The 19,422-nt window shown below is 31.9% G+C and overlaps 1 protein-coding gene and 2 pseudogenes across 2 annotated transcripts; 2 read left to right on the top strand and 1 right to left on the bottom strand.

Annotated features, from left to right (window-relative positions):
• Positions 1–6,222: 6,222 nt before the first annotated feature.
• On the bottom strand, positions 6,223–8,619 carry LOC111314518 (pentatricopeptide repeat-containing protein At5g66520 pseudogene; annotated as a pseudogene). Its single transcript, XR_016332719.1, has one exon. The product of XR_016332719.1 is annotated as a pentatricopeptide repeat-containing protein At5g66520 pseudogene (transcript).
• Positions 8,620–9,925: 1,306 nt separating this feature from the next.
• LOC149512184 (uncharacterized) lies at positions 9,926–11,241 on the top strand (annotated as a pseudogene).
• Positions 11,242–13,841: 2,600 nt separating this feature from the next.
• LOC111314519 (heat shock protein 90-6, mitochondrial-like) lies at positions 13,842–19,422 on the top strand. Its single transcript, XM_022915950.2, has 20 exons — positions 13,842–14,023; positions 14,383–14,574; positions 14,701–14,774; positions 15,208–15,333; positions 15,410–15,503; positions 15,586–15,669; positions 15,748–15,891; positions 15,984–16,097; positions 16,193–16,252; positions 16,350–16,427; positions 16,513–16,617; positions 16,840–16,980; positions 17,073–17,165; positions 17,272–17,349; positions 17,564–17,818; positions 17,908–18,010; positions 18,194–18,368; positions 18,451–18,556; positions 18,630–18,719; positions 18,983–19,422. The coding sequence occupies exons 1-20, from the start codon at positions 13,913–13,915 to the stop codon at positions 19,148–19,150; spliced, it is 2,391 nt and encodes a 796-aa protein (XP_022771685.2). The 5' UTR covers positions 13,842–13,912; the 3' UTR covers positions 19,151–19,422.

Genomic DNA, 19,422 nt, shown 5'->3' on the forward strand with positions numbered 1-19,422 from the left:
GTGCAATGCTTATTTGCAATGCTTATTATAGACTTGTTATCGTAATAGAGTCTCATTGATCCATTTCACTTGATCTTCAAGTCTTTTAAGATAATCTTTAACTATAGTAGTTCACAAATTCCTTGAGCCATTGCTCTGAACTCTGTTTCAGCATTTAATTTTACTATCACATTCTATTTTTTACTCTTTTAAGTCACAAGATTACTACCTAGAAAAGTGTAATAACCTAAGGTGGATCTTCTATTAGTTACTGAACCTGTATAATCCATATCTATATATGCTTATAGAACTAGCCTTAAATAATTTTTGAATAAGATACCTTTCCCAAGATTGGCCTTCAAATAGTACAATATACAATAGACAACTTTAGGTGAACTCTTTTAAAACTATACATAAATTGACTTATCACACTCACAGCATATACTATATCAGGTGTAGTATGTGAGAGCTAAATGAGTTTTCTAACTAATCTCTGTTATATCTCTCTATCTACAGTAGCATCTTCATTAATTTTTTCAAATTTATGATTAGGATCTAGAGAGATATTTGCAGGTTTATATGTGAGCTTTTCAGTTTCTTTCAAAAGATCCATCGTATATTTTTGTTATAAGATAAAAATACTGTCATGAGTGAGCTACTTCAATTTTTAGAAAATGCTTCAATCTCTCTAGCTTTTTTATCTCAAATTCTCTAACCTAACACTATTTTAGAGATTTTTTTTGTTTGTCATCATCTTCAATTAAATTATATCACTAATATACACTAATAGAACTGTGACTCTTCCTAAATCAGAGTGCTTGATAAATAATGTGTGATCCCTTTGACTTTTCTTATATCTCATTGCTAGCATTATTTTGACAAATCTCCCGAACCAAACCTTAGGAAATCATTTAAGGCCATATAAAGCCTTTTTCAACTTACATACTTTTATTTTCTTCTAGATGACCTCTAAATCGAGGTAAAACTTTCACATATATTTCATCTTCCAAATCATTATGTAGAAAAATATTATTTACATCAAATTGTTGAAGCTGCCAATTATAATTTGTAGCCAATGATAACAAAATTCTAATTGTATTCATCTTGATAACTGAAGCAAAAGTTTTTTGATAATTCACTTTATAAGTTTGAGTGTAGCCTTTAGCTACCAACCTAGCTTTATACTTTTCAACAATATCAACTACCTTGTATTTTATAATGAAAACCCATTTACATCCAACTGAATTTTTTCTTTTAGGCAACTTTATCAGTTCTCATGTTTTATTTTTTTCTTAGGCCTCTAATTTTATTTTCATGACTTGCCTCAATTTTTCACTAGATAATGCTTCAGATAATGTAGTTGGAATAGATATAGTGTTTAGGTTCACAAGAAATTTTTTATAGGATGGTGAGCATTTTTCAAATGACACAAAATTAAAGATTGGATATAGTGGATGCTTAGTACATTCTCTAATTCCTTTCTTAATGGCAATAGGCAAATTATAATCTCCAGTTATAATTTTAAGAGATTTCATGCTCATTTTGAGAAATAGAGTCAAAGATTGTAGTTACTTTATTTTCAGAGTTAGAATCAGGTTTTTAGACTTTCACTGGTTCAGGATCTAAAACTTGTCTTCTTGAGTACACTTGTAATTCCTTCATAGAATAAAGAATAATATTATCTTTTGTCACATCTTCTATGTTTGGAATGGATTTAGACTCAAATTCAATATTTGACTTGGATTTAGAAGAAATAGGTTTAGACTTAAAAGAATTAATGAGTGAAAATGTTAAAGAGACGGATAAATTAAGCAAAAAAAAGTTTTTATCCTTATTTTTCATGAATGATGTCTCCCCTTAAAGATAAGGTAGAGTGAAAAATGGTTTACTTTCTTCCAAAGTGACATTTGTAGACACAAAACTTTTTTATAGGAGAATGATAGCACTTATATCTTTTCTGAATTGATGAGTACCCCACAAAAATACACTTAATTGCTCTAAGATCAAACTTTTTCTTATTATGACTGTGAACATGAACAAATGATGTACAACCAAATATCTTAAGTATGAGATTGTTTGTGGTATTAAAATTGGGATAGAATTATGAGAGTAGTACCATAAGAGTTTTAAATCTCAAAACTCCTAAAGGTAACCTATTTATAATATATGTGATAGTGAGAACAGCTTCCCCCTAGTATGATTTTGGTACATTTGCTTGAAAAGTAAAACTTAGGTTATGGCTAGTAAATGATTTTTTTTTTTGCTACTCCATTATACTGTAGGGTATTAACATAAAATTACTCATAGATAATCTCTTTATTTTGAAAATAGGTAGATAAACTTTAGTTGAAATAATCTCTTGTATTATCAAACCTAAATCTATTAATTTTCACTCTAAATTAATTTTGGCTCATATTTTGGAAGCTTAAAAATATGCTATTCACATTTGATTTAGATTTAAGTAAAAATATCCAAAAGATCCTAATACAATCATCTATGAAAAAAATAAAATATCTTGTACTAGAAATATTAAGAATTGTAGAAAGACCTTATATATCATTATGAATCAAATAAAAAGGAATAGAACTTCTTTTGTTGCTAACTGAAAAGACACATGTCTATGCTTTGTAAGTTTTACAAACATCACAATAAAAATTTTTGACATTTAATTTTTTGAACAAAGAAAGAAACATGTTTTTTAAAATTTAAAAAAAAGGTCTAAAACGAAAATGATAAAGCTAGATTTTATCTTTGTTGGAAGGTTTCTTAAAAAGAAATGACAAATGTAAACTATTTTTGATATTAATTGTATTGTTTGATATTTTAAGATAGTATAGTCTATCATTTTCCTTAACAAGTTCAATTCTTTTTTCCAAACTCTGGTCCTAAAATTTACAATAGGAGAAATAAAAGGTCACTTTGCAATTCATGTCTCTAGTAAGTTTTTGTATAGATATCAGATTAGTAGACAATCCATGAACATGAAAAATATTTTTAAGAACAAACAAGGGATTAATTTGAATATTTTCTAATCCTGCCATTGTAGTAAGTGAACTATCTATAATAACAATTTTTGTATTACTAGGACAATAGGTATATGTACTAAACTTCTATGAAGAATGCGTCATATGGTTTGTGACTCTTGAGTCAATGACTCAAGAACTCATAATAGGCTTAATGGAGACATTTAATCCATGAGAACTAAAAACTTTACCTAAACTAGAGGCTTTACCCAAAGAGTATACCCTACTAGGCTTTTCAAGATTTTTCAATAAGCTTCTTAGTATCTTAATCTTTTCTCTAACTTTTTTTGTTCCCTAGACTTTGTAGTACTTTGATGGTTTTACTAGTTGTCATTTTATCAAATTGGCTAGTAGTGGCAGATTCTGCATTCTCTGGCATGGTTATCTTTCTCAGAAATAAAACAAGTTTTGATAGTAAAAGCTTAACTAGAGACGATTCTAGACAATGAAGGCCAAATAAGGATAAAATAAGACTAAAAGATTTAATAAGATTTGGCTATGAAGGCCTAAAATAGAATTCAGCAATTAAGGTTAAAAAAATTTTCTTCCCAAAAAGAGCCTAAAACTTTGATATCATATGAAACAACTAAAAAATAAAATTGTATGAAAAACTAAAAGTAACACTGAATGTATATTAAAAAACTACTCATAAAAAATTATACAAGCACCTAAGGTTTATAGATAACTAACTAATGGGTAAACTAATAAACTAAATCTTCCTAAAATTGATCATATAATTGAGAGATTATCTATCTTAATTTTTTATCATTAATTCTAAAGATACAAATATAAATATATAGATTATAATATTATAACCAACTGTAAATAAGTGTTTTCCCATAATTTTATCATTAAGTACTAGGTCAACGTACATCAGACCTCTCTCTGGTTCTTTCTTTATCATGTTTAGTTAAATATGGAAGGCACTAAGAAACCATATTGAATCTATTCTTACTAGCTCATTTTTAACTTCTTTGATAGTTTCGAGAGTTTTGGAAGACTCTTAAGAAAAGGCTTTCATGGCATTAAGGGCATCTTTATATGGGTATTTAACTACTCGATACAGCTTTTGACATAGAAAGCAAGCTAGCAATTGCTTTGGCTTGAAACTTGATGCATTATTTACCTTGGTTTAGGTATTGTGTTGACCAAAAAGCCTTATATCTGATCTCTTACTTAAGGGTCGGTCCACTTTGGTCATCTTTCCCCTCTTCCCAAAGTTAGAGTTACTACCACCTATGAAAAGATTTTTTGTTTTGAGGGGTCATCATTATAGTCATTAAAACGTTCGACGGTAGCCATGGCAGTAGCCACGTCTTGCACCTTTTGCCTTGGCAATTTTGTCTTAGTCTAAAGTTTGAAGCCCTCAAGAAAATAAAATATCTTGTCTTTTTTAGACATGCTTTAATATCCAACATTAAGGTAGAAAAGCTCCTTACAAATTCTCTCACTGTTCCCATTTGCACCAATTCTTGAAACTTTCTTTAGGCCATGTACTCCATATTCTCAAGGAATAATTGGCTTTTCAACATTTGCTTAAGATCTGCCCAAGTTTTTATAAGGCTTTCATTATTTACAAAATTTGAATGCCACCACAGCTTGGCATCATCGGTAAGGTACATTGAAGCTATTGCAACCTTATCCTCTAATTCTATATACATAACTCAAAAGCATTGTTCTATGTCAAATACGAAGTTCTCAAGCTCTTTGGCAACTCTTGCCCCCTCATAACATCAAGATTTCGGTACCTTGGCCTTTTTCCCTTTTTCCATTGAGCTAAAACTCAACTTGGCCACAGCTATTTGTAACACATTCACTTAGGGCTTGAGCTTCTCAAACTCTCTCTGGAGGACACTCAAGGCATCTTTGATCTCATCACCCAAGCTATGTAGAGTATCGATAGCTCCCGCTAGACTGTCTCGATATCCCTCAGTTAATCAAGAGTTACCACATGAGCTTTTAGGACAGCCATCGCGGTATCAAGCTCTTTGATCTTCTGTCATTCATCAAATCCACCGCTTATAGCCATTTTATCAATTATCTAGCACTTTTCAATCGTACTTTGATACCATGTGTCACGGGCTAAGCTTTCTCTTGATTAAGCAATAGATCGTGCAACACTTGGATGGACGCTTCCATGCAAGTTAACCAAGGATATCTTGATATTTGAATAGGCAACCAACAAGTCACAAGTTAATATAAAAAATGCATAACGATATACCAGGGCATAATGGGAACACACCAAGACAACCTTTGGTGTTCTCGTAAGAAAAAAATATTTTATTAATATCGAGAATAGTACAAGTACAAAAAAAAGCCCTGAGTCTTCCCACCATCATTGGGGCTAGAGAGGCAGCCCTAGATGAGAGGTCTAGCACATATTTTAGTCAGTGAGGCAACCCAACAAAATGCTGCTCACCCCCTTTAAAGAGCTTAAGAGATTTTACAATTATGCTATAAAAAATCATTACAGTGTTTGAAATAAAAACACTTTTTTCTAGCACATGAGATCTACCCTTCTTCTTGGCACCTCTACCTAGTCATGGCCCTATACATTGGTGGTCATGACATCCTATGCTTGGTTATGACCCTATACAAGGTTGGCTCATGACATGTTGTTTTTGACCCACTCGGATTGGCTGATGATCCTGATGCCTTCGCAGAATTGAAGGTTAAAGAGATCAAGAATGGCCGCCTGGCAATGTTCTCCATGTTTGGATTCTTCGTCCATCCTATTGTCACCGGAAAGGGTCCCATTGAGAACCTTTTCGACCACCTTTCTGATCCGGTGACCAACAATGCATGGGCTTATGCCACTAACTTTGTCCCTGGAAAATGAACTGAGATAGATATATCTTTGAAAGCTTTAACATTAATCACTATGTGGTATCTGTTTTCGTGTAACTCCAGTACCGATGTAATTTCACTGCTTACATTTGGAGCTATTGTATCATTAAGTAGTATCTTTCTTGAGATCTTGCAACAAAACTTAACGCGTCAGTGCAATGAAACATCGTTTTCTGCAACACTTAAGATTAATAACTGTGGCATGTTTCGGTTCTGATAAGGCATATTGATAGAGGTATATTAAAATTTTAGAATTCATAGAATATAATTTCAACTTCTGATATTTCTACCACTTGTCTTTTTAGCTGCCTTATGAACAAACTTGATATGTAAAATAATAAAAATAGACTCTAAACACAGTAGACATAAAATCTTCAAGAATACAATTTTTTTTAATTGCAGTAAGAGGTTGGCTTCTCTGGTTGATATAAATAAAGCCCAAGAAACATATCCTAGCCATTTTTATAAACCCTCATAAGTGATGATGGACACAATACATGAAGACCTTAAAGTTATGAGGACTTCCTATTCGGTCCTGTTGAGAAAAAGAATTAATGCCAACCAACAGCTGAGGCAATCACCAAAAATCTTTGCAAGAACACAGTCCATTTTTAAAATGATGAAAGCGACTATTATCTCTCACAATAATCTCACGACTATAGATTTTAGAGAGCAGTTTAGTGACAGAATGGCAATCGTTGCAAACCCGAAGGTTCTTCATGATGCGAATGGGACATCCGGCTTCAACATTGATGAGACCAAAGGCAATAGCCAACCTCTCACTATGGTTTTCCAATTCAGCTTCCTTCCCTTCCTCCTCTTCAATACACAACAACACTTGGCTTGTGTCAGGAACATGTCCTGCAAATTTCAACTTCTCTCTCATCTCACTCAATTTGGAATAAATTTCTTTTGTTTGGGGATGTGATTTATCTCCCACAATAAACTCATGAAGCACGCCTCTATGCTCTATTGAACTGCAGCCTGGATCTTTTCTTAATCCTCTTGTCTTCATCATTTCTCTTACCTTAGAAACTTTGTCCCACTCACCAGCTACAGCATACATATTGGAAAGGACAACATAACTCCCGGTTGTCTCTGGAGCCAATTCAATTAAATGTTGAGCAGCATATTCACCTATTTTTGGGTTTCCATGTTTCCTAGCACCACTAAGCAATGTCATCCAAATTACTTTATTTGGTCTGATGGGCATCTTTTCAATGATATTTTTTGCTTCTTCAAGATGCCCAGCTCGACATAATATGTCCACCAAACAACCATAATGTTCTATAGTAGGTTTAATTCCATATTCATTTATCATCGAATTAAAATATCCACGACCATCATTAATCAATCCTGCATGACTACAAGCATTAAGCACACCTACAAAAGTTATAGCATTAGGCTTCAGACCAATTCTGCACATTTCAAGAAATAGTTTCAGAGCATGTTCAGCCATACCATGAATACTCAAGCCTACAATTATAGCAGTCCAATGTCCCAACTTCTTATGGTGTATGGTCCGAAAAACTTTTAGAGCACTATCAATGCTCCCACATTTGGAATACATTTCTATCAGCACTGTCCCAACCACCCCATCTAATTCAATTCCACTTTTAACAATATAAGAATGTATTGATATCCCCTTACCAAGACTAGCTAATCCAGAGACCGCAGAAATAACACTAACTAACGTTGCGTGACTTGGCCTAAATTCCTCCTTTAACATTCTCTCAAACATCTTCAAAGCTTGCAAAAAGCGTAAATTCAACTCAAATCCTCCTATCATTGAATTCCACGTGATCAAATCCCTAGTGGGCATTCGATTAAACAATTTACAAGCGGAATTTACATCTCCAGCTTTCATATACCCATAAACCATAGTATTCCACGAAACTAAATTCTTATTTGGCATCTTCTCGAATATCTCTCTAGCATTCTCAACCTCCCCACATTTTGCTAACCCATCAAGCAAAACCGTCCATGAAAAACAATCCTTTTCAGGCATTTCCCCAAACAACTTCATCGCAAGCTTGACTTCCTTACACCTTGCATACCCATCAAGCAAAGAATTCCATAAAACCAAATCTTTCTCATCTATTTCATCAAACAATTTGTGAGCAAAACCAATCTCGCCGCACTTTGAATACAAATTGACGAGACTTCCCTGCACAAATTTATCTAATCCGAAGCCAAGCTTCAAAACCAACCCATGAATTTGCTTCCCTTCTTTTACAGCGTTTAATTTAGCACATCCCTTTATCACGCAAGGAAACGTGAATTCATCAGGCGGAAAATTCCCAAGCAGTTCAACAAACAAGGAGATGGCTTCGTGGGATTGTTGGTTTTCGACGTAGCATTTCATGATGATGTTCCAGAGAACCAACGTGGGGTATTCGATTCGATCGAAAACGGAGCGAGCGTAGCGAAGGTTGTTTATTTTGGGGTCGGCATAGAGAGAAAGGAGGCGAGAAGAGATTGAAGGGTGAGAGAAAATGCCGGTTTTTAGGGAAAACGCGTGGAATTGTTGGGTTTCTTGGAAGGATTTGGAGGATTTGAGAAGAGAATAATGGAGGCCCTGAGGGAAGTGTTGGTGAAGGGTGTCGGAAGATGCTAATTTTTGCATTTTGGATGAGGAGAAATCGATAATTACTGTATGAGGAATTTATTGTAGGCGAAATTTGGGAGGGAATTTTAGTTACTCGACTGGTAGTTAAAAATCTTCTGTTGATTTGCCAATTTTGGCCTTCCGCTATTTTTTTTTTTTTTTTGATAATAACAAGGTTGGACAAGTTGTTGGTTTTAGATTTTTTTTTTTTTTGAAAAAATTTTATGTTTAAATTTTATCGATAATTATTTGTTAGGTTCATCTCGAATGTACGATTTATAATCATTTATCTTAAATTTATATTTTATTTTAATCTAAAAAATTGAATAATTTATATAAAATTAAATCGTAATTATGAAAATTCAATTCAATTAAAAAGAGAAGACTCTTTCTTATTTGAAAAACTATTTCATACATTGATAATATAATTTTTTTAATTTATAAGTGAATAAAATAATAATATATATTTTTTAATGTATATTTAAAAATAATAAAATATGTATTATCATGTTAATTTTATTTATGAAAATAAAATTTTCATTATCAATGTATAAAATTAACCTTTTTTATTTTTTATCCATCAAAATTAAATTTTTACGAGAGCACATCAAAATTATATTCTAAATGCATCATGTTAATGTTAAAAATGTGTTCAAAAAATTGAATTTAAATATTTGATTTTATTAAAAAATTAGAATAAATTTAGAATTTTAATCTCTTCTTAATTGATGCAATGAAATGGAGAATAATTTGAGAATAAAATCAAAAGTTATACGATTATGTACTAAAACTTAAATTATTGACTTTATTCATAAACAAAAAAACATTGTTATAGGAATTGTCTTACTTTGATTTGTTTTTCTTTTTCCCTTCAATGTCCTTTTAGGGATTCATTTTCTCGTCCGTGCCTTGAAATCTTTGGGGCTCCAACATCGTAAAACTTCTATTTTTTATTTTATAAAAGATAATATGCATCCAAAAGTGCCGGTGAGTGCATCACCCTCTTCTTCAAAGTTAACGTGGTTTAAAAAGATAGTCGATAAATTAAAATTTAATTGATTTAATGATATTTAATAAATATAAAATTTAATTTTGAACATATATAATAAATTATTATAATAAATTGAGTCGAAATAAATCTAATTTGATCGATATTAAAATATTATTTTTTATATTTTATTTGATTTATATTATATAAAATCATAATCGATTTGATTTGATTTAAAATTAATTTAATATAATATATTTTAATTATGTATAATTATAATATTTTATTAGGTATTAACTTAAATTAAAATATTAAATAATAATTTTATTAATATAATACATATATAAATATAAAATTAAATAAATAATAAAAACATGTTTTTGATATAAATTGGGTTGAATCACAATAAATTTACCTCAAATTAAGCTTGACCTGATTTTTTTTTTTTTTATAAAAAATTTGATTGGATCTGAAATTCGGATCAAAATCTAACGGGTTCGGACCGTTTGCCATCTCCGTACATAACCCATTTCCTTCAGTGTGATTTTTTGTAAGAAAAACAAAACAAAAAAGCAAAAAGGCTCTACCGAACCATTAATTCCCCACAAAGCTTCCTTCCAAATGCTACTCGCCAATTGTATTTGGACTCTATATCTCACACTTATCCTACTTTTGCCTACACATCCAGCAATCCAGCCCTGTCTAACTCATCTTCTTGGATTTTGCTGCAAACCAGCCGATTCATCTGTGTACTGCATCAGCCAGAATCATTTGAGATTGCAACAAAAAAGTCTACATTAGTGTTGAACGGGAAATGACCATCTCTTATAAATACATCTATATACCCGTTTAAGCTCTAATCATTTTCACAAACGCGCATCAAGCAATTGCCACAAAGGAAACGGTTTTTCCTACGATGGTCAGGCAAGGTGGTGATCCTAGTGTGGTTTGCTCCTCATTTGCCCTTTTGCAAGAAAGGTTTAGACAGCTGCAGAAGGTTAGAGAAAAGAGGGAGGAGAAAGATCAGCATCTGAAACTATTCTCTGAAACCGAACGCGCCAGCCCGACGGCTATGCGCTATGAGCCTAACAGATTGTCCTTCCAAGACCAACCTGAGGTAATTCTACCTTACAGGCAACCCCATCGGATTCACTCTCTCTTGGTCTAAACTCATGAAGCAGGCAAACCCATTTCACAGATGTCATTCCCTTCATCAACAAGGTTATGGCCTAATAACAGTGCAGCCACTTCAAGCACATGGAAAAATTTTGAGAATTCTGATGTTGATACTTCTCTTCATCTGTAGAGGAATCTTACTCTTACGTGTTTCATAGTCTCTTCGTTATCCTACTCCCTTTCCTCCTTTTTTTTTGGTCTGTAATTAAGAATGGAAGAGTAATATTTGCATTGCTCGATACATCTTCAGAATATTGTTTATGGAATAATCAGAAAGACTGCATTCTGCTTTCTCTTAAATCTTGTAATTTTTTCATTTTTCCCTCACATGTATGGATTCTGATCAAATGTCCGTACATAACTCTGACAATAAAATTTAGCCATTTTTTTTCATCTGTCATTCATTGATCAACAAGAATTAACTGATGCTCAATCCACGAGCAGCTGGAATGAAAATTGCCATGTATCAGTTAATACGGAAGATCTCAAATTCTCAATCTATAGCTTCCCATGATAGGCTTATTCACTTTCTCATGCTGCTCCAAGGCAAAAAAGATGGAGAATTCGCTGATAACATATAGTCATCAATAATTTAAAGTAGCTAAACCATTTGATTCTTAAAAATGTGCAAGGATTTTCAAAGCAGAGAATTTTAAATTCAAGAAATCAATATAATTAATGGAAAACTGCAGATTTTTTTTTCTTGTTTGGTCCTTTAGTTAGAGGACAATAAAGGGTCGGGGTAGGGGATGGTCGAGCTTGCTTGTAGTTTAGTGGTATTGTTTTGTGGGTTACAGTTGGCTTTCACTCCAGAGTTTTGTGTTTTTTGCTGCTTGTAAAGTTGCTTGATGCGGTTGGTACTGACTTCGAACGAGATGCCGGCGATCTTCTTTGTTGCTTTTTTTTTTTTTTACATTACTCTTTGATGCATACTTTGGTGGTATAAAAATAAAGTTGTGTTTGTTTTTTTGTTTGGTATCTTTGCGTATGCTTCTTTCAACCGTACATATTTCACATAGTTATAGTTTTTTTATGTAAAATTCGTAAAGTTTTATATTAAAAATAATTAAATTAAAATTAAAATAAAAAAATAAGATCGATAAATAAAAAAATTTCATTACATAAAGTAAATTTATAAATTTTGAAACAATTTTAAATAAATTTTGATATATATTTTTAGATAGATATTTTCAATAAAATTATTGATAGAATTTTTATTGTTAAATAAATATCGATTAAATTTAAATTATAAATAATATTTTTAATAATATTTTTACATATTATTAATTTTTACATTGAACTTTATCAATTTATCTGCTTTAATTTTTATTAAAATTTTTATTAAATTATTTTTTAAAAGAAATTCACAAATTTCATTTAAAAAATTTTATATAAGTTTTCTCCTATATTTATACAGCTGCTGTCCTGCTTATCTGACTAATTCCTAATTTTTTTTTTTAACTTTCGAAAGGTTTGAATGTTCGAAGAAATGGATATGTCAGTTTTATTTTAGATCTTTTCCCTGCCCATGATTCGGCCATCTCATTCTATATTTTTTGTTTTTTTTTTATTTTTAAACTTTTTTATTGACTTTTTTAATTTTATTTTTATTAGATAAATTTTGTAAAAAAAATCAATAGAGATAAAAATAATAAAACATTTCATATTTAATTGATTTAAATTTGTACCAATCTAACATAAGTACATTTAAAAAAAAAAGAAAATGTGGTTAGGTTAAAGACAAATTTAAAGTGTTTCGTTTTGTCTCATGTCCACGAGACATCCCCCTCATTTTATTTGTATTTTTTATTTTCTTTATTTTTTAAAAGCTTTTTTGTTTTTTGGGTTTTCTTTTTTATTACTTTTCTTTTTTTGTTAAATAAATTTTGTAATAAAAAATTTATTGGGACAAAAATGATAAAATAATCCCGTAATCAATAAATTTCAATTCGTCTCGATTTAATTTGTGCATTTTTTTTAATTTGAAATAATTAGATTGAGTTTTTTTTTTAAATTTAGTTCGGATAAAAGTAAAATTTTAAGAGTTATGTCTCGACCTTAGCATATATAAAAAAATATTTTTTATTATTTATTTAATTTTATATTTATATATGTATTTTATTAAAAAATATTATTTAATACTTTATTGTAATAATAAATTCACATATGGCTTTTTTTTTTTATCATTTCCTTTGTTTTTAAAAATTTTATTTATTAGATAAATTTTGTAAAAAAGAAAAGAGTCACTGGATGTAAAGATGACAAAATAACTTATATCTGATTTAATTTGATTTATCATTATTCAATCAATACAAATTTTCTTTTAAGAATTTATATTTGATACACTATCAATATATAGATTCTATACACTGTCAATGAATTGAATGATATTCTCTCAATAATGAAGTGAATCAGGTGATAACATCTCATTAATAAGTAAATTTTTTTTTAAAATTAAATTTTTTTTTAAGAATTGATATTCAGTCATTAATGAGATGAAATTATCTGATTTGTTGATAGTGTATACAATTTATACACCAACAATATATGAAATATAAATTATTTTTTAAAATAAAAATTGAGTTAAAATTTACCTATTTGAATAATTTAGTTCATATTGAATTTGAAATACTCTATCTTGATCCTTCTTATGATATATAAAATAATATATTTTTATGATTTATTTAATTTATATGCATATATATTATATTAATAAAATATTATTTAATACTTTAATTTAATAAAAATTACATTTATATATAATTAATAATAGTTTATATTAAAATAAATAAATACACTTACATTTGTTATCATTCTTTAAAGCTTAGACATAAAAATTTTAGTTATAGTTTAAATATTATGATTTGATTAGGGTTTGCAGCCTGCAATTTTTCTAATTTTGCCTTTTCGATGTGAGCCATTTTAATCTGTTTTAAAGCCTGATATAAATGGACTTGAACCGACTCATAATATTGACAGGAAAATTGAAAGAAAAAAAAGTTGATAACGTGGCAGAATGAGAATCGTTAGAATTTGTTTATACAGCACCTAGCGTAGACCTCGCATACCAAATCGCCGCTCTCAGTCCTCACATTTCTAAATGACGAAAATACCCAAAAACTTGTTAGCAATTTATCTCCAGAAGCTTCATTAAACCCATTAACCGAGCGAAACCCGAGTAAAACCCTCATTATAATCATCCCTGCCCCAGTCCCTGCATATAGCACCCAATTCACTGATCATCAACAACTTACCAGAAACTCGCTCGCTCGTTTTCTCTCATTTCGAATCATGCACCGCCTCTCCAGGCGCTACGTTTCCGCTGCCCGCCGTGCCCCTACTTCTCGTTACCGCAACGCCTCGGCAGCTTCAATCTCCTCCTCTACTCTTGTTTTTGACTCGGTACTCTTCTCCTCTCATTTCTCCTGGTTTAACCCTTCATTTGGATAGAAAAATAATCATGAAACTAAAGGAAAAGTCTAATCTTTTTAGAGTTTTTCTTTTTCTTTTTTGTTTATTTTTGTGAGTGACGATTGATTGAAACTAATGTCAAAGTTTCCTTTGGTGTTTAGTTATTTACATTTTCTTTGTTGATAACAATTAAGGAAAATGATTTCTGAAATTATGTTAATTTATGAAATTTGCTAAATGGATATTTTATTTTAATATAATCTGTGAATTTGCTAAATGGATATTTTATTTTAATATAATCTGTGTTTTATTAGTTTATTTTAATAAATATTTTATTGGACTATGAACAGGCAGTGGGGAGTGATAATAACACCTGGTACTCGGCAATAACTAGAGGGAAGTGTGACACGGCCAGACATTCGGCTCACTTGAACTTGAAAAGTGGTTTGTTTTTGGGCAGCAGATGTAAGTCAACTGCGGCAGCATCTGATTCGTCAAATCCACCTCCTCCTCCAGCTGAGAAATATGAGTATCAAGCTGAGGTATGTTGGGGCCCTGACTTGTATAAGTTCTTATATAGATTCTTTTGGCCTACAGTAAAGAAGTTCTTGTATAAAATTTTGATCGGTTCTTTTTAATAATGTTACTGTTTCATACATGGCTGGCAGGTTAGTCGACTCATGGATCTTATCGTCAACAGCTTGTACAGCAACAAAGAGGTGTTTCTTAGGGAGCTTATCAGGCATGTTTTGAGAACTTATTTGTCCATCCCTGGATTTATTAAATTACCATGATTTTATAGTAACAATCTGCATGTAAAATATGTGTGAATTCAGGGGCCATATTATAAGATTGTTAATGTGAGGAACAAATTGAAAATATGGACTCCAAAGATGTATTTATTACCCTTTGCCATCCTAGATAGGCCAATATATGCATACTCTTACCCTTTTAACAATCTTTTCTTCCTTGATGCGTGAAATCCAAGATAACTATATGCTGTCTGTTTATTTTATATTCTGAGGAGATGACAGTAATGCTTAGTTTATAAAGAGTTGTCTATGCAATAATTGAACTTTAAGCTAAAGTTATATAATAGTCTGTCTGATTCCACTACATGATGTTTGGTATCCTTAAATCTAATTCTTTTTGAAATTATAAATGTGTTTCCACAGCAATGCAAGTGATGCTTTGGACAAGCTGCGGTATCTAAGTGTTACAGATCCGCAGCTTTTAAAGGATGCTGTTGATCTTGACATCCGTATCCAAACTGACAAAGACAATGGGATAATAACTATTACGTAAGTATATAAGCTTTAAGATGCTTTGATTGAGGATTTGTTTTTAGCAATGCTTGTAATACTATGTTTTATACAGTGACTCAGGCATCGGTATGACTCGACAAGAACTTGTAGATGGTCTTGGTACAATTGCACAGAGTGGAACTGCAAAGTTCTTGAAGGCTGTGAAGGTCTAAAAATTAAAGTAAATGTTTTATTTCCTGATTCTAGGCTTATATGTAATGGGCTTTAATAAAATGTATAATTTTGCAGGAAAGCAAGGATGCTGGTACTGACAACAATTTGATCGGTCAGTTTGGTGTTGGCTTTTATTCAGCATTTCTGGTTTCTGATAAGGTACGTAGTTAACCTATTATACTTATCATCTTAGCATGTGAATTCATCAGTTGCTTATGTAGTTAATTTTAATTGTAGGTTGTTGTCTCAACAAAGAGTCCAAAATCTGATAGACAATATATATGGGAAGGAGAGGCAAATGTGAGCTCCTATACTATTCGGGAGGAGACAAACCCAGAAAATCTCATTCCTAGAGGAACACGCCTTACATTGTATCTGAAGGTAGCTTAAGTAACAAAGAATATTTAGTACCTTTATTTGTTATAAAATCTTGAATTTATCTCTCTTGTTTCTTATTGTCTTTGTACTTTCAGCGTGATGACAAAGGCTTTGCCCATCCTGAACGGATCCAAAAGCTTGTGAAGAACTATTCACAGTTTGTTTCATTCCCAATTTACACTTGGCAGGAGAAGGGAATCACTAAAGAGGTGCTGTCAACATGATGTCAAGATTTGTGCTTTTCTTGACAAAGGCGTCAACTAGTTTTTGGGATAACTAAACTGTTATGCTTGGCTTTTCACAGGTTGAAGTTGATGAGGACCCAGTTGAAGCCAAAGAGGCTGATCAAGATGAAAAGATTGAGGTGGTTACGTTGTTTTATTGTACTTTTTTATGTTATCATCTACAGGCTGCTTAGCAACATGCATGTGATTGATTGTTTTTCGACTTTGATTTAACAGAAGAAGAAGAAGAATACAAAAAAAGTTGTTGAGAGGTTCTGGGATTGGGAGCTCACAAATGAGACTCAACCAATTTGGGTGAGTTTTAGAATTGCTTAAGTTTCAGTGTTCGCATTTCTAAAATGTTTAATATGTGACACTATCACTAATTTTATCTTTACAGCTTCGCAATCCTAAGGAGGTGACAACAGAGGAGTACAATGAGTTCTACAAGAAAACTTTTAATGAATACTCAGATCCTTTAGCATCATCACACTTCACAACTGAGGTAATAACAGTGATTATTGTTTAATAGGGGGTCTTTTGAATCAACTTTGAAAACTTGCTACAGTCTATCTTGGATTCAATTATCTGGAGTTAATAGGAATATCCCTTTAATGTCCTTTGAAGATAATACTGTTGAAAACTTATGCATTTGTAACATGGGACTTGCATCACTCTTCCACTGCTTCTTATTTCATTTTGTAAGTTATAAAAATTGCTTTTGCAGGGGGAGGTGGAGTTTCGTTCTATACTCTATGTTCCAGCCGTTTCTCCTATGGGAAAGGATGACATAATTAATCCCAAGACAAAGAATATAAGACTCTATGTTAAAAGGGTCTTCATTTCAGATGATTTTGATGGAGAACTGGTAATCAAATGTCTTTCCTTTATGCATGAGAGGAATATACTTGATTGAGATATAATCTAACTTGTGACCTTTTTGTATTCTTCGTTGAATAGTTTCCTCGATATCTAAGCTTCGTCAAGGGTGTTGTGGACTCAAATGACCTTCCGCTCAATGTCTCACGTGAGATTCTTCAAGAAAGTCGTATTGTACGTCCAATAATTTTTTTCCCTAGAAATCTGTTAGATAACGAAAAAGTAACTGCTTTTTCTTAGTTAACAGCCTCCTAACTCTAACTTTGTGCTGTTCTTGAAGGTGCGAATCATGAGGAAACGTTTGGTCCGAAAAGCGTTTGACATGATTCTGGGAATATCAATGAGTGAAAATAAAGGAGTATGCATCATATATTTTTCATTCTCTCCTCATCCCTGACTCCTTTTCCCCCTTAATCTCTTGTGTAACTGTGCAAGTATAGTTGCTGTAAAAAAAGACTTGAACAAAGCATGGCTTATTGTCGAATTTATTTTCTATTTTGTGAGCAAATATGAATTGATCAGTGTGTTATTCCATTTTGCATTTGTATGCTTAACATGTGCTTGCATTGTAGGATTATGAGACATTTTGGGAGAATTTTGGAAGACATTTGAAAATGGGATGCATAGAAGATCGTGAAAATCACAAGCGTCTTGCACCATTGCTTAGATTCTTCTCTTCCCAAAGTGAGGATGAGATGATTAGCTTGGATGAGTATGTTGAGAACATGAAACCTGAGCAGAAGGATATCTATTACATTGCTTCTGACAGTGTGAGCAGCGCTCGGAATGCACCTTTCCTGGAGAGACTTCTTGAGAAGGATCTTGAAGTATATATCTTCTTTGAAAATCAAAATCTATACAGACTATATTTCTTGAGCTTCATTTTCAATGAATTTTTTTGGTTTCATCTCCCTAGGTGCTCTATTTGGTAGATCCCATTGATGAGGTTGCCATTCAAAATCTGAAATCTTACAAGGAGAAGAATTTTGTAGACATTAGCAAAGAAGATTTGGATTTAGGTTAGTGTGTGTGATCTTCTTTATCTCATTAAGTTTTACATTTAGCATTGGTTGGTTATCTAAAGCTTTCATTATTGTCAATACAAACTCTTGTGAATTACTTGGCAGTTAGAACATTACTTACATTTAAGCTAGTTATGGTTAACCTATGTTTTTAATTTTTTTTTTGTCTCGTTTCTGTAGGTGATAAGAATGAGGAAAAGGAGAAAGTAACCAAAGAGGAATTTGGCAAAACTTGCGATTGGATTAAGAAACGTTTGGGTGAAAAAGTTGCCAGTGTTCAAATCTCAAACCGTCTGAGTTCATCGCCTTGTGTTTTGGTATCTGGGAAGTTTGGTTGGTCTGCCAACATGGAGAGGTGAATATCCTCTTGTTTACGCTGCTTCTGTGATTAAGAATTTTTTTTTTAGCATCAATTAACATGAACTGATATTTTGCAGACTAATGAAGGCACAAACTGTTGGTGATACCTCTACTTTGGAGTTCATGAAGGGGAGAAGGGTGTTTGAGATCAATCCTGAGCATCCAATTATTAGAGAATTGAATGTACGGTGATGAACAGTAAACCTAATATTTAATCCCTTTATTGTCATTTTATTGTAACTTATACTCTCTGCAGGCTGCATACAAGAGTAACCCTGATGACGAAGATGCCTTGAGAGCTATAGATCTTTTATATGATGCAGCACTTGTTTCTAGTGGTTACACTGTGAGTTTTTTCACACTTTAATATGTTTTCTGAAAATAATATTATATTGCGTTAATTTAGAATATAGTTGTTTTTTGTTTACATTGTACTCATTTTATGACTTTATTCTATAAGAACCTTGCCTTTGAAGCTTTGTAGATACGAAGTTAAAGATCTGAAAGTTAATTCATTGATTGTTGGAAACTTGCCATTCGTAATTTTGAATGTGATGATATATGTATTATACCTATAGTTTTCTTACAATTTTGATGTGATATATACAGCCTGACAATCCAGCACAGCTCAGTGGTAAGATATATGAGATGATGGGAACGGCTATTTCAGGTAAATGGTCAACATCTGGTGTCCAGGATACAGTATTGCAGTCTCCCTGTGTAGAGGTATTGGACGCGGAGGTGGTTGAGCCAATTCAAGCTGATGGTCAGAAATGACAAGGGCATGGTTTGTTTTAAAGTTGTTCCATTTGCACATACCATATATTCAGCAAATATTGAAAGGGCTTCGTCAACATGTACCAGATATATTTTGGATGCAGTGATAAGTTAAATGCCATTGAGAGTTTGTGTAGAACTGAGTTGGACAAATTGCGCTCCTTTTGCTCTCTCTTGGCTATTCTACAGCTGTTGAGCTTTATGTTATTGTTTCATGATATGTATGCAAGAAAAACTAAATGAGAAATAGATTAACTTGCTTCTTTTTTTTA

This window comes from Durio zibethinus, chromosome 23 (genome assembly GCF_047325235.1).
Source record: "Durio zibethinus cultivar Kanyao isolate XHJ-2024 chromosome 23, ASM4732523v1, whole genome shotgun sequence".
Taxonomy (NCBI): domain Eukaryota; kingdom Viridiplantae; phylum Streptophyta; class Magnoliopsida; order Malvales; family Malvaceae; genus Durio; species Durio zibethinus.

Excerpts from the sequence above, each read along its gene's own strand:
- LOC111314519 (XM_022915950.2), top strand. The coding sequence starts at position 13,913 with ATGCACCGCCTCTCCAGGCGCTACGTTTCCGCTGCCCGCCGTGCCCCT. Across the intron at positions 14,024-14,382 it reads CTACTCTTGTTTTTGACTCG|GCAGTGGGGAGTGATAATAA; the intron begins GTACTCTTCTCC and ends GACTATGAACAG. Across the intron at positions 14,575-14,700 it reads AATATGAGTATCAAGCTGAG|GTTAGTCGACTCATGGATCT; the intron begins GTATGTTGGGGC and ends CATGGCTGGCAG.